Genomic DNA, 16,609 nt, shown 5'->3' with positions numbered 1-16,609 from the left:
CCTCGAAAGATTTCTTAACTGCAGCTTCGGCTTTCTTTTCCATCTGGTCAGTGCAGCTGTGACCACCGCCGGGATGACGGCAGTGCAGCCGCGATCACCGCCGGGACGACGGCGCCACCGTGGCCGCGATCACCGCCGGGACGACGGCGCCACCGCAGCCGCGATCAACGACGGGACGACGGCACCGCAGCAGCGTCCAGGACCGGGACAAGCGCTGGGCGACACAGCACCAGCCAGCCGGCTAAGGTGCAAGGTATCCCCCAGGAATGGGGGCTTAGTCCGGGGAAAACAGCTCAACCTAGAGCCGAAGAAAATAATAAAAGGTAGACGAGTCCCCCTACCTGGTAGGGCAGGAAAAAACTGGTGTTAGTAGGAGGGGAGGGCCCTTTTAAAGTTTGAGTCCTGCCCTATCAGGTACGGAGTAGGAGTCTATCCTTAGTGTCACCTGGGATGGCAGGGAAAATATTTTTTGAGCAAGTGCTTAACATATCCTAAAAATCCTGGCATGAAAATAGTTAAAATACCAGCATTTTAAACACCCCGGGATGCCTAGTTTTCCAAAATATATGGTTTGATGGGGTAAATTGAATTGGCTGATTTCAAAATATGACACACAATAGGGTATAGGCACAAACACAAACAGATGTTAAAATTAAAAAAATATGCATCTCCCAACTGTGTCCCAAACAACCATATACATGGGTTGTACTCAAGGGAAGCTGCTGAACACATATTGGGGTGTTTGGCAGTGAAACGTACCCAGAACTACTTACCTGAATAAACTATTACCACAAACTTTGACAAAGGCTGGTGGTATCTCAGCATTTGAGATATCCTGTTTAGTTTTAAAAAATATATGGGTTTCATTGGGTAAATTGAATTGACCATGTTCAAAGATGTCCCAGATAGGGTATGGGCACAGGATCACCAAATGTCAACATTGAAAAATGCTCACCTCCCATCGGCTCAGACATCAGTTACAAGAGCCGATCTTAGTGCCTGGTGGCCCAGGCAGCTGCCCTGGTGCTCCACAACAAGGGCAGCTCTTACTACCCGAGGAGCAGAGCCGTTTGGGGAGATCACGGATCTCTTTCTAACCAGGCCAACATTAAGGAAGCATGAGCTCTGTGCCTTCAGACTTCTCTGCTTCAATGCTCTAATGACCTTTGTGTCAGAGATTGGTATCGAACAATAGGGTCAAGCACCAGGATATGTCGTCACATCCCAGAGCTCAGCACTGAAGACGTGCACACTGCAAGGGAGGATTGAACCAGGGGTTTCAGGAAACACACCTTGCGCTCCCTCAAAAGGATTAAAGAAGGAGAAAATAGAGGGAGAAAGGGGGTAGATGATAGTGAGAAAGGGGAGAGATAACGAGGTTATAAGAAAGAAGAGAGATGGGTTGAAAGGGGTAGATAGGGATAAAGAAATATATATAGAGTGAGTGTGTTTGTATTTTTAAAGTGTATGTTAGGGTAAATGTGTCTTTGTGCCAGTAAGCATGTGGCTGTAAGTGTGAGCTAGCATGTTTGTGCAAGTGTGAATGTGCTTGTGTATGTATGTGTGTATTTTGACAGTCTATCACTAGAACATGTAACATGTTTAACCCAGGTATACTGTTAAGAATTGTTTTAAATCAAATAAATTATATATAGTGTCCTTTGAGATGCTGTGCTGCAAATGTATCTACTACATACTAGGGCTGCAACTGATGATTATTTTCATAATCGTTTAGTTGGCCGATTATTGTGTCGATTAATCGGATAAAAAAATGAATGTAAATTTTTCATTTATTTCAAATAATTTAATAAACATACAGGATGTTAAAAACAAACAGCAGAATAAAAAATTTTTGATAAAAGTGCATTTCTTTTTATTTCCCAACCTGCCCCCCCCCCAAGTTATGCACATTTGAGCCCAGGTTTGCCACACTGCCTCCCAGATCTGCCACTCCGCTCCTCCCACATATGCCTTATATACCCTATATGCCTTATACCCCCAGATAGTGCCCTCACAGGTTCACAGACTCGTTCACACAACACTTTTATAAATAAATACAGGATTTATCTTCACTGCCCCCGGGATTTAGATTCCCTTTAGTTTGCACCCCTTTACCTCTAAGTGCACCTTAAGTTAACCTTATTAAATTAATTAAATTAACTCTCAGTCCTCAGCATTAAATTAACCCTAAAGATCCCATTAACCATAACTGCCCCTAAATTAACCCTAATGTCCCCATTAACTATAACTGCCCCTAAATTAACCCTAAAGACTCCATTAACCATATCTGTCCCTTAAATTAACCCTTAAGATCCCATTAACCATAACTGCCCCTAAATTAACCCTAAAGACCCCATTAACCATAACTGCCCCTAAATTAACCCTAATAACCCCATTAACCATAACTGCCCCTATATTAACCCCGACCTCCCCTAACTTTCAGCAGCCAAAATATTAATTTTATAATTACTGTTCGATGAGTTGCTGAGCAGTGTGGACGCTATATGGAAAGGGATGGGGCCAATCATCAGTGTGACTGCAGGGAGGGACTGTGAAGTAGTAACTGCTGTAAGTGAAATTTAATGAACCAGATTATAAAACGAGGGGTATTTTTCAGAGCATTTGCTCTGAAAACCCCTCATCTTAAAAACGATTCAACTAATCGATAATGAAATTCATTGGCAACTATTTTCATTATCGCTTATTATCGATTTTATCGATAAGTTGTTGCAGCCCTACTACATACCAAGGATGTATGGTAGTGTTAGTGGGTGATTTATTCGCCATAACTAGGTGGAGCTAAATCATGCCAATTATGGGGGTTGGGCACAGTGGGCAGGGCTTTGGGGCAGTAGAGCTGATACATTTTCAGGTGAGTAATTGATAGCTGTGCTGCAAAGTGTCCTTGGAAGTTTTTTCAAATGTTGGCAACTATCCATATATATTTCAATTCTTACAGTTTTTGTATGTAAATGAATGCTATATGTTGGAAAAGAATTACATGTGACCTAGCATGCAAATCTTTCCTTGCCATGCTGAAATGTAAGATACTTGAAATTTCACATAGTGGGGATAATCTGTGTCACTGTTGACACAGTACTCTTAAACAATTCAGAGCAAAAGGCTACTGCACGACAACTGGAAATAAGAGTTAAAAATATTTGCTCAGTTTTCCTTCCATGCTTGAAGCTTTGAAATATGTTTAAAAGCATTGTAAATCCCTGCTTGTAGTTCGTTTCCAACATATAGCATTCATTTAAGTAATTTCCTACTAAAAGTAGACCTAGACCTCTATTTTTACGTTAAATGCATGAGGGAGTCAATTGCATGTACGTCATTGGAGACATTCTTTAGCTATTGGAGTTTTGGAATTGGAATTTTCATTTAACACCCCCGTCACCCAGCTGCCTATAATTAGAGAATGGCTATTAACCCAGTATGCTTAGCAAAGATCAGATTTTAGTCAATAGCAGAAGCAGCCAATCACATCTATGCTAGGACAACAATGATGTTTCATTGACACAGACTTGGTTGCTGTGTCAGTTACTTAAATGGGAGTGCTTGTAAATATGTGCAAGTGGTTTACATATTAATGCTTACTGGCTTTAGTAAAAGCAGTCAGAAGATTGTCCTATTTCCTGACGTCTCATTTTCTAATTAATAAAAGATGCACAATCCAAATTGCAAGCAATATAATGCATTGGAGTACATACAAAATGCCTACCAAAAATGCATTACAAAACAAAAACTAAACTGTTCATTTAAAGATCTGTTTCTTCACATATAATATATACAAAAAACACATGACAACAGTGACCCATAAAGAATTATATTTTCAAAAGCACTAAAGGAATTAACAGATCCAGACCTGCACAAAAACTGGAAGTTGGTACATTTAACTCTTCATTGAGAAGATGTTCCAACAGTCTTAGCGATACAAAGCAATTAGAAGAATGTATTTGGTAGGCAGAATCATAGCTTCATTACTTTTTTAATGATCAAGCATTTTCCTGCTGAAATTTACATTTACAATGAATGGTGCTTGCAGCAATTTGTTTTCTTTCCACATTAATGAAGCCCATTGATCTTTGATGCCACTGCATTTAAATCTGTCACTTATTAATGGCCATTGTTGCTCCAAACAGCTTCAGAATACTTCATGAACTCTGAAATGATTGTCCAGAGAAGGCATTTCATACATAAAATGTAGCCGATTATCAACCATTACACTATTTTCTTTTAAAATCTGTACAAATTTCTTTTGCTCCTGCCCAATCCAAGATCGCATTGAATCACTCACCTGGTACGGTGTGACATGGGTGTGTACATCAATGCCTGTTTCAGCAAAAACTTTCAAAATATCTGGATGGGTAATCCACGTCTCAGATCCCCCAGAGTGCCCACCATCTAGCCAATACATAGCTTCTATATTTGCTATAAAAGAACTGATATCTTTGTCTTTTTTGGCTTGTTCAAGTTCATGGAGCAACTGATTTAAGACCACACAGCCTTTGCTGAAACCAACCAGAGTAAGTGATAAGGAATCTTTTACAGATGGCAAACCAAAATGAATTGCAGAGGCCTCCTGACATGTTCCGCATTTTGTTTCAACAGGACAGCCACTTTTATCATACACAGAAAGGTTATAGCCTCTGTTAACATACTTGTTATTCTGAGACCGTAGAATATTTTGTGCCACTGGAAATGCATTCACTAGCAATGAAAATAATTGTTTGAAAGCTACCACTTCTCCAGAGTGTGTTGGTGCTCCAAACATGTTGCTCTCTACAAAGTTGTCATAACAGCTGAACTTGTGCAGATGCATACGGGAGGACTTCACAATCCAGATGTTGTAGGTGGTAAACCGCTTAGACAAAAGTGCAGCAACATCTTCAAAGCTCCAGCGCATCCAGCGGAAATTCTCTGAATGAGCTGCCATGACATCCCTGTAATTCTGTAATAGAAAGAAAACCCCACCCAAAACCATGGGTAGTTTTGTTTACCAATTTTGCAAATACTATCTTGAATAATTCACCAATTACTAAAGTAATCCTTATACTATCTTGAATAATTTAGCAATTACTAAAAGGTAGAGTGCCTATTTCTATTGTACTTATGATCATTTCATGACAGAATAATGCACTATAATTCAGCATAATATCAATCCATAATCCAATCTACAAATGAAAGGACTGCTTTGAATAAGAGATTAACCCCTTCAATCCCAGGGGTTTTTGGTACCTCAAAGCCCAGAGCAATTTTGCCATTTTTGGGGTATGTCGGTTTAGCGATTATTCTCCGTTCCTGTGAATGGTGTACCCATATAAACTATATATTGTTTTTTCAAGGAGAGGTAGAGCTTTCGTTTGATACCATAGTTGGATGATTAGCTGAAAATTTAGAATGAGAAATTTAGTAAAAACTAGCGAAGATTAGAAAAATAAACTAATTTTTTTTTACATTTTCCCTCTGAATCCTCACAAAATTAGGTAAAGTGATGGAAAATCCCCTCCAAGTTTATTAATTCAGGTGTCCTGATTTCAGAAATACCTAATTTATATAGATTTTCCAGACTTTCCCAGCACCAGGGAGCATACTATAAGGTGTACAATTTTGTATAATTTTTATGCCTATGGCTTAACGGGTTTGGGGGTTGTGAACGGGGGCAGGAGGGTTATACTGGCTAGATGTTATGCTAGGGCAATGGGAAGTAAGGTTTTTTTAATAATTTTTTTATTATCTTTTTTTATATATATTTTTTAAATTTTTTTTTTATTTAAATTTTTTTACATTTTTTTTTTTTATATATATTATTTTTACACAGAAATGGTTAGAGGTCCTCCTAGGGACCTCCTGAACGTGCCAGTGATGTCACAATGACATCACAGCTCACATTATAATTTTTTTTTTGTATTATTTATATTATTATTTTAATGATTTATTAAATATTATTTTTTAAATGAACTAACTTTTTTTCTGCTTTTCTCTTTCAGGACGGGAGGGGGAGTGAGAGAGATGGTTTCTCACTCCCCTCCCCGCGATCCCCCTGCACCGATCACACTGTGATCTCTATGCAGGTCCTCACAGACCTGCATAGAGATCGCAGCGTCTCTGTGCCTCATCGGAGGGCAGGATATCCCCGCAGGGGATATCCCTTCCGGGTTACGGCACTTTCAACTGTAACAGCTTATCGGCTTTCATGCCGGAAGCTGTTACGGGAGATCGGGCAGCAGAAAGCCGGCGATGCCGGCTTCTGCTGCCAGGGGGGAGTCCAGGCTGTCAAACGACAGCCTGGTCTCCCGTGCAGCGGCAGGGATGTGTCCCTGACGCTGCACGAAGGGCTGGACGTACCGGGACGTCCATAGGGGTTTCTTTGTGGGCGTTTTTTGGACGTCCCGGTACGTCTATAGGGGAATGAAGGGATTAAAGTGTTTGTGCATGTAAAATTAAATTAAGAGCACATCCTAATAAAGTTTGCATTACTGAATTAAAGATTAAAAAATAAAATATGAACATGTATATCCCCCCTCTCTGGTCTTCAATGGTGTCAGATACTAACACTTTTTGGGATCTATAGTATTGTAAAGTGCCATCTCAAGTATTATTTTTTTAGAGCAGGGGTGTCCAAGTTTTTTCTGCAGTGAGCCACTGCAGTGTGCGTGGGCCGCACTAATTTTTCACTGAGAGAAAATATGGCCTTTTAGCTTTACAATGCATATTAATACAGGGTTAATTTGGCGATAATGAAAAAAGCATTGGAAAAGTTTTTTTGATGAACTTTTATATGTCATTCTATCAACAGTAAATTACTTAACCCCTTAAGGACCGGGGTGGTTTTTTCTTTTTGTACCCTGTGGGACCGAGGCTGTTTTAATACTTTTGTGGTGCTTGTGTTCAGCTGTAATTTTCTCCATTTAGTGTACCCACATAAGTTATATATTGTTTTTTCAGGACAAGATGGGCTTTCTTCAGATACCATTATTTTGATCGTATCATCTTATTTACTATAAATTAAAAAAAAAACATGGTGAAAAATTGAAAAAAAACACATTTTATGACTTTTATTTGAAAAATCTTTTACTCACCTAAAAAAGCAAGTAAAAAACTAGCAAAATAGATTCTGCTACTTGTCCTGAGTTTAGAAATACCCAATGTTTTTATGTTTTTTTTGCTGTTTTTTGTAAGTTATAGGGCAATAAGTACAAGCAGCGTTTTATGATTTCCAAACCTTTTTTAACAAATCTGGTCAGTCTGCCTCCATCTCCTCTTTGGAACATCTTTGAAGCCGGTTAACTCAATTTAACCCATTCAAACCAAATATTTTTGAAAACTAGATACCCCAGGGTATTTCAAATGCTGTTATTTTAACCCTTTCCATGCAACAGTTATACAACCACACTTTGTCAAACTTTGTAATAGTAATTTTTTTTATTTTTTTTCACACAAATTGTACTTTAGTTATAGATATACAGGTTCTGGTATATGTCACTGTCAAACAACACCCCAATGTGTGTTCAGAAACATCTCCTGAGTACAGCGATACCCCACATGCATGGGTTTGTCAGATTGTTTGGCTGGTAAAAGGCTACTTTTGGGGCATGCATAATTCAGGTGGTCATTTGGTCATTCTGCCTCCATCTCCTCTTTGGAATATCTTTGAAGCCGGTTAACTCAATTTAACCCCGTCAAACCATATATTTTTGAAAACTAGACACCCCAGGGTATTCCAACTGCTTTTATTTTAACCCTTTCCATGCACCAATTATACAACTACACCTTGTCAAACTTTGTAATAGTAATTTGTTTTATTTTTTTTTTCACACAAATTGTATTTTAGTTATAGATATACAGGTGCTGGTATATGTCACTGTCAAACAACACCCCAATGTGTGTTCAGGAACATCTCCTGAGTGCAGTGATACCCGACATGCATGGGTTTGTCGTGTTGTTTGAGATTTAAAATGCCACATTTGGGAAGTGCACTTTTTTCTTCATTTTGGTCTGTACCTATGCCCTATCTTTGAGCTCGGCCACTCCAATTTACCCCATCAGCCATTTTTTTTTTATATTAGACACCCCTTGGGTATTTGAAGTGCTTTTATTTTAACTCTTTGTTGAGATTTGTGAGAAATTTTAGCACTTGCTCAAAATAATAAACTATTTTTTTATTTTATTTTTTTAATACTTTTTTTATATTTTTTTTTGCACATTTTGCTGGTACTGGATGGTTCATCTAGTGACATCACTGCATAATTGTTAAATGTTAGCACATTTTTTTTTATTTTTTGAATATTTTACTAATCACATTGTGATTAGAAAGCTGGGCTCCATTGACTTGCATGGTTGAATGCAGTACCTGTATTCAACCTGCAAGTGGAGCCAGAGTTCTTTAGAGGGTCTGGAGACCATCTAGCGAACTCTTTCATCATTATCGTTGATCGCCTCCTAAACGCTTTTAAAACAGGCGTCCGCCGCCATACAATGTATGGCGGCTGTTGACGCCCCGGGGAGGGGCCAGACATGGCCCCCGATGCCGATCTCGGCCTTGCTGAATGCCTCGACATCGAGGCATTACAGTAATGCCGTTTAAGCGAAGAAAGTGATCGTTGATCACTTTCTAAGCTTATTTAATTTTTTTGACGGTTCAGGACCGTCAAAGGTCATTACGTGACCGTTAAAAACTGCACAAGGCTGGAGCACACTATGGGTACAAGCTGGATTTAAGATGGCTGACGCACACTGGAGGCAGGGCCGGATTAAGACACACACACCAGGACAGGCTCTGTCACCCCGACACCCAAACACACACACCAGGACAGGCTCCGCCACACTGACCCCCATACACACACACACACACACACCAGGACAGGCTCTGCCACACCGACCCCCATACACACACACCAGGACAGGCTCTGCCACACCGACCCCCATACATACACACACACCAGGACAGGCTCTGCCACACCGACCCCCATACACACACACACACACACCAGGACAGGCTCTGCCACACCGACCCCCATACATACACACACACCAGGACAGACTCTGCCACACCAACCCCATACACACACACACACAGGACAGGCTCTGCCACACCAACCCCCAAACACACACACACACACACCAGGACAGGCCCTGCCACACCGACCCCCAAACACACACATACACACACCAGGACAGGCCCTGCCACGCCAACCCCCAAACACACACACACCAGGACAGGCTCTGCCACACCGACCCCCAAACACACACACACACCAGGACAGGCTCTGCCACACCGACCCCCTAACACACACACACCAGGACAGGCTCTGCCATACCGGCCCCCAAACACACACATCAAGACAGGCTCTGCCACACTGACACCCAAACACACACCAAGACAGGTTCTGCCACACTGACACCCACACACCAAGACAGGCTCTGCCACATGGACACCTAAACACAGACACACACACACACACACCAGGACAGGCTCTGCCACACTGAAGCATTAAAAAAATATTTTCTACACTGCTTTGTCATTAACTGCCACTTTTGTAGTTTTGCCCCCTTGTGTATTGATGCCCCAGCCCGGCCCCCTTTAGTATTGATCAATGTGTCCCCCCACAACCTTGTGTATTGCCCCCCTTTGTGCAGTTATGCCCCCACACCCTTGTATATTGATTTATGTGATGTCCCAGCCAATCCCCTCCCTTGTGTATTGATGCCCCCACCCTTTTTGTATTGGCTAATGTGATGCCCAACCACTGCCTATTGATGCCTCCACTGCCATGTGTATAACCCCCAGCCACCCCCTATTGATTTTGTAATGCCACACCCCAGCCACCCCCTTTTGTATTTAATTTTTGTCCCAAGGGAATCCCCCCCCCTTGAATATGTGTCTACTTTCCTATAACCCCTATTTGTTTGATAATACTTGTTTGATAATTTTTGGGGGGGTTTTCCCTGCTGCCCTGTGACGAACCTCTCCCCGTCAGGAGGAATTTTTCTGTGAGTCCGCCCCCTTGATCTTAAAAGGGGTGGGACGAAGAGCTGAGGCACTGCTGCCCCCGGGCGGCCCAGACGTGAAGTTCAAAGTAGCGCCGCACGTTGGACGCCCTTCCCTTAGAGTGTGTGTGGGGGGGGTGTCAATGCAAATTTTTCCACTTGGTAGACTTTCATAGCTTTGCTGTACTTCAACTTACATTAACTAGGGAAAACTATTTTTAATAGTTTAAGGAACACAGTGCATCTGATCACATGATAGTGGTAAAAAAGTAATTGTTTTCCCCTACCATTTCCATATAAATTACAAACTGAAAATAACAGTAACAGAATTATTTTCTTAAAAGCTCCACCCACTTGGTTGATTAACTTGTTGAGTGGCAGAGGTTGTTACATTTACTCTGGGAAGTTCCCCGCCCCGGTTGTCAGCCTTTCATTGGTAGCACAACATGCGCCCAAATCACAAGCCGAAAAGTGGTTTCAAGCCAAAAAAGTTATGGATGAAACCAAAAACATGCAAATATGCGTGATCGTGACACCCCAGAAACATTATATCGTATGAAAGATTTAAAAGTCTCCCCACTTACCTTTTTATGTGGCCCAAAGCAACCACAAATCCTTTTTCCCCCGTGTTCTAGGCATATTTGAAGATGAATGCTGCACACTAGGCTACCAGTTACAAAAAAAACAAAACAGGAATTTTACTCACCGTAAATTCTCTTTTTCCTTAATATAGTGGCAGTACACATGGGTGTTGCTCTTCCTTAGGGACAAGGATCTGAAATACAAAGAGTTAAAACCCTCCCCCTTCCCTAACTCCTCCTCTTCCTTACCCATAAGACCACACCGGACCAAACACAGCCAGTAAGTACCAAGAATACAAACATGCTTGAAAAATATCTTTAATGGTAGACAACATGAGGGAGGGAAACATGTACTGCCACTATATTAACGAAAAAGAGAATTTACGGTGAGTAAAATTCCTGTTTTTCCTGGCATAAAGTGGCAGTACACATGGGATATAGCAAGATAACCAAATGGGAGGGGGGAATACTTAAGAGGCCACTGACTGGTGCATCCTGCGCCAGAAAAAATGCCACAGAGGAGGAGAAGATGTCTAGTAAGCAATGCTGGACAAATGTATCGAAGGAACACCGGGTAGCTGCCTTACACATATATCTTCAGGAGATGAGTCGACTTCCCAAACCTAGACCCAGACATAGCTCTTGTGGAGCGAGTCAAAATATGGGACAAGATGACTTGCCTGCTGCTTGAGTGAGCTAGTCAAATGGTCACTGTAAGCTACCTCAAGATGGCTAGCATGATCTGAATATCTACCAAAAAAAAGGACAAACAATTGATCCGTATAGCGGAAAGCAGTGGTGCGATCTGTGGAAATGTCTAGAGCGCTTTGGACATCCCAATGTGCCATTGTCTCCTCTGGAAATACCTGATCCTGATGGAAAAATGGTGACCATAGCAGCTGAAGACAGAGCTAGTAGTTACCCAGTTGCCCTGCTGAAGTAAGAGTCACCAACAATGTCATCTTCACTGACAAAGACTTCTTCCAGCGGTTCGAAGGGTACAGAATAGAGAGCTAGTAAACCCAGGAAGGAAAAAAATGAGACTGACTGGTGGTTGCCGAATAGTTGCTGCTTAAAGAAATGCCTGATCAGAACATACAAGGCCAAATCCGAAAAGAGAAAAATACTGAGGGCCGATACTAGCCCTTTTGCGGTTGACACATTAAGACCTGCAAAGAATCTGTCTTGCAAAAAAAACATGAGGATGGAACAAGTAGAAATAAAAAACCCTGCATAACCAGGAGAGGAATTTCCTCCAAACCTCCGAATAAGGAGGACCTCAGCATTGTCATGGGAAAGTCCATTACCTCTAAGGACCCTCGCCAAAGCTAGACCATCAAAATGACCATCTGAAGGAATTCTGTTCTCCACCAGCTGGGACGAAAATGGCAGCTCCCAAACTCGAGGCCATATTGTTTAGCTCTGAGAACTAAGTCTGTTTTGGCCAATATGGGATAGATGTTAAGACCCTGGCCTAGTCTGTTCGAATCTTGAGGAGAACACGTGGGATCATAGCGAACCGGGGAAAAAAGTAAGCCATCCTGAATCTCCATATCACTGGCATAATGTACAACACCAGAGGGTTGACCCATGAATACAGAGAGGCTAAAACCCAGAAGATTGCTGTTGTCTCTAATTGCCACAATGTTAAAACCTGGAAGACCAAACTAGAACCAGGATGGAGAAGATTCTTTTGTCTAGGGAATAAGTCCGATCTGCTGATGTAGTCCGCAATACAATTGTCCCTTCCCCTGAAATGCGTGGCTGACAAATCTTGTGGTTTTGTTGAGCCCATTCCATGACTTCTTCCGAAAAGGCCTGAAGTTTTGGAATCCGGGTGCCGCCCTATCTGTATATATGATATTGTGGTAACGTAGTCGGATTGGATTCTTACAGCCTTCCATTTTAGCCAAGGACTGAACTAGTTGAAGGCCAAAAAAATAAATAAAAAAACGCTTAAAGATCTCGATCATTTGAGGACTGGGTAAGATTGTTAGTCACCGCTTGCCCTGCCTGAAGAGGTAACCAAAATGAGCTCCCCAGCCTGTTTAAGGCATCTGTGGTCAGAGTGATCCACAGATGTTGATGAAAGCAAAGACCCTTGCTGAGACGATCTGTCCACTTCCACCAGTTTAATTGGGCTTGGACACAAGTCGATGTCCAGATCTTCTTATTTCTGGGACAAATGCCCAAGGATGTCCCATTGAAGTGGCCTTATATGTGCTGTGGCAAGGAAACAGAGCCTGTCTATTTCAGTGGCAAGTTGGGCGCTCTATATTCCTAGCATGGGGGGTTAATTGCTGGAAGTCAGCCGGTGAATCCAATTATTCTGCACTGAGACATTTAAAGGGTGGCCGTTAGAGGCATTAGTTGTCTGAAAACAGGGAGAGAGGCAGTAACGCCAGAGTTCCTAAGACTTTATGACTGGGACAAGATTAGCTGACCAGTTTGTATAGGTAGTCTCCAAGATGGAGTAGGATTTGTTTCTTTGTTTTGTTTATTTACACTGTGAGGCGCAATACTGTGGACCTCAAAGAAAGCTACAATAAACCACATTTTGCTTTTATTCTGTTGGTGTTGGGAGTTTCTAGATTGTAACTGGGCCATCCTGCCACAGTGCCTTGGAGCAGCTTACTGCAGGGATACAAGTCGTCAGAATGCCCAAGATGCTCATAGCTTTTCTAAAGGGCCAGGTATGATTTTGTTCCAAAGCTGACACAACCCTTCTTACTTTTCTGATAGAGAAAGAGCCATAGGGAGGAGGAGTCCACTATCAGCTGCAAGAACTGCATACTTAGAAAAAAGTAAGGTTGGACTTTTATGATCAAAACATATCTGTATGAACCATCGCAGCCGACCACCAATTCCATCAGAATTAGTATAGGCTCTTGTTCTTTGGATGTTATTGAAACCTTTTGTCCTGTCTTTGTCTACAAAATTATGCGCCTAATAAAAAAAAGTTGAAAAGGCCTGTTCCATCTGGTCTTCTTATCCTGGGGAAGCGTACTCTTGCTTGATGTGCTCTGCCAATGGGGAAACAACGCCATCTTCATGAGAACGAAAGCCAGAGCTGAAAGTCGTCCAGGGATGGGATGACCCTGATACCTTATTCTCTGAAAGTTGAGAGACCCAAACTGGAAATGGAGAATTCTCGGCCCATTCCTTATAGAGAGCCTGAGGAATTTACTGGATGCAACTGCAATAGGCACATGCACATGAGCATCCTTCAGGTCCATGGTCACCATGTAATCTCCTTGTTCAGTAGTTGGCTGACTGTGAGGATAGATTTCATTCTAAAATGCTTGTATAGAATACAGGCCTAGACCATATTAAAACTGGACTAAAGGATCCAACTGGTTTGTGACCAGGAACAGCCTGGAGTAAAAATTCTGAAAATTCTGAACGTTTAGGATTCATTCTTTTAGAAGGGTTGCACATGAGACGAAGTTTTAGATATCCCACGTCTGCAGGTTTAAGACTTGTGTTGGCCATTTAAAGGCAAATCGTCCGCACTTTGTTCCATACTTGGTGACAATGCATTTATTGCCTAGAATTATTTCCTTCTGCAATGATCCTCAGGATCCAATTGTCTAAACAGCTTATGCCTTACAAATGTTAAATCAAACAAGGCCGACATAGATGCTGTCCTGGCCACTGATTCTTTGGCAGATACGACAATTATAAAAGGCTCAATTTCCTAAATTGGCTAGATACTTCTGTATCCGGTTCCCTCGACAGGAAGTACTCCCATCCAAGTGCTAACCAAGCCCAACCCTGCTTGGCTACTGAGATCAGACGAGATCAGGTGCATACATGGTGGTATGGCCGTAGGCCTAATGCCTGTTACCAGATGCGCCACTGAAGCGCTAGACAATGCTACTTGCACTGGAATGCTGAGGATTGGAACATACTCCTCTTAGGCAACATGCAAAATCCTTTGGATGCATCTCACGGATTACCTCTTGTAATCGTCTGGAGAGTTCTTATAAAATTTCCAAAGCTCTTGTGGAGGAAGGGAAGTTTTATCCTCTGACTCCTCACAAGATGAGCCTGAATTAATAGATTTTAAACACCTGGTATTCCCTGGTGGAAATTAACCAGGCCCAAGCCTGTTTAGCTACCGAGATTATGGCCATAGGCTAACTCCCCGGTAATCTCCCCCGAGGACAACAGATTCAGGAACCAACGTGAATGAGACTATCAAACTTGGGTTCCAAAGCAAAAACAGACGCAGTCTTGAATGGTTATGTCTTGCAAAATTGTCTAGAAGCCAACGCCCAAAAACTGCATGTCCTGAGCAATTAAGCTGGGCAAGGATTGCTAACTCCTTTATTCAGCCGTCCGGCAAGGGGGTGCACAAAACATACTTGGACTTAAAAGGAGCCTTAATCTTTAGAAAAAAATGTTACAGGGCAGAGGCTTTTTTTTAAGATTAAGATAAATTAATCATACCTTAAAAGGCCTCAATCCGTGTGGGGGGTTGGTGCCACGGATATCCAGTACTGACAAGCCCCACTGCTGTCAGACTCTGGACTGCACAGCTTTAAATTTTGTGCCCCGAAGATCGGATCCGCGCATGCTCTGTAACATGATCAGATCTTTGGCGGAATGCAACGCCTCCCAGGTGTGCATTCCACCGCTGTGCTACTGCTCCTTCCCTTGCCGGCTTGAAGAGAGAACTCTTATTCTGTTCCATAACATCCGCCGATGCGGATGTTCCTACCTCACTCTGCTCACCACCCGGGGAGCAATCGGATGAGGGATCCTCCTGGACACAACCCGTGTGCCCCACCGAACTACATGTTCGTCCCTGACAAGGGACAAGGAAGAACTGGCTGTGTTTGGTCCGGTGTGGTCTTATGGGTAAGGAAGAGGAGGAGTTAGGGAAGGGGGAGGGTTTTAACTCTTTGTATTTCAGATCCTTGTCCTAAGGAAGAGCAACACCCATGTGTACTGCCACTATATGCCAGGAAAAAAAAAAGCAGAGACCACGTGTGGTGTGTCAACGTTAGTCATGAGGGAACCCAAAACCATGAGTACAAAGTGGCTTCAACTGTTCTACAGCTGAACAAGCAACCTCATGATTTTGCTTAAACTATATATAAGATAAAAGCACATTGCCTACAGATTTCAAAGACATCCATTAATGTAATTATTTCACAGTTACAAATGTTTTCAGGTTTTACCTCAACCTTTTCACATTTTGTTCACATACCAGATGACACGCATTGAAGTCACTTCTTTTTCCAAACTGCATGGTTTCTGCAACCTTCCTTACCTAGGTTTGTAGGTATTTCTTAAAATGTCTCTTCATCAATCTAATTGCATTACGTATATTGGAGAGTTGATACACTTCTTTTTAACAGAGATGATGTATGTACAGTTGTGGCCAAAAGTTTTGAGAATGACACAATTATTAATTTTCACAGTCTGCTGCCTCAGTTTAGATGATGGCAATTTGCATACAGTCCAGAGTGTTATAAAGAGTGATCAGATGAATTGCAATCAATTGCAAAGTCCCCCTTTGCGATGAAAATGAACTTAATTCCAAAAAAACATTTCAGTTGCATTTCAGCCCTGCCTCAAAAGGACTAGCTGACATCACGTCAGTGATTTTCTCGTTAACACAGAGTGTTGACGTGGACAATGCAGGAGATCACTCTGTTATGCTGATTGAGTTAGAATAACAGACTGGAAGCTTTAAAAGGAGGGTGGTGCTTAAAAGCATTGTTGTTCCTCTGTTAACCATGGTTACCTGCAAGGAAACACATGCTCTCATTATTGCTTTGCACAAAAAGGGCATCAAAGGCAAGGATATTGCTGCTGGTAAGATTGCACCTAAATCAACCGTTTATTGGATCATCAAGAACTGCAAGGATCAATTGTTGTGAAGAATGAGTCAGGGCGCCAAAGAAAGTCTGGCAAGCACCAGAACCGTCTACTAAAGTTGATTCAGCTGCGGGATCGAGGCACCACCAGTGCAGAATTTGCTCAGGAATGAAAGCAGGCCAGTGTAAGTGCATCTGCACACTGAG

The 16,609-nt window shown here is 42.0% G+C and overlaps 1 protein-coding gene across 1 annotated transcript in view; it reads right to left on the bottom strand.

Moving 5' to 3' along the window:
• Positions 1–3,813: 3,813 nt before the first annotated feature.
• The window catches only part of C7H2orf69 (chromosome 7 C2orf69 homolog), a 36,002-nt gene continuing 23,206 nt past the window's right edge, over positions 3,814–16,609 (bottom strand). The window contains exon 2 of the mRNA XM_053472279.1: positions 3,814–4,954. Within this exon, the coding sequence (XP_053328254.1) occupies positions 4,148–4,954 (807 nt within the window). The 3' untranslated portion in view covers positions 3,814–4,147. The remainder of the gene's footprint in view (positions 4,955–16,609) is intronic.

Source organism: Spea bombifrons, chromosome 7 (assembly GCF_027358695.1).
Source record: "Spea bombifrons isolate aSpeBom1 chromosome 7, aSpeBom1.2.pri, whole genome shotgun sequence".
In the NCBI taxonomy this organism is placed as follows: domain Eukaryota; kingdom Metazoa; phylum Chordata; class Amphibia; order Anura; family Pelobatidae; genus Spea; species Spea bombifrons.
Note: the sequence above shows the minus strand (reverse complement) of the source record. Positions and strands in the feature narration are given on the sequence as shown.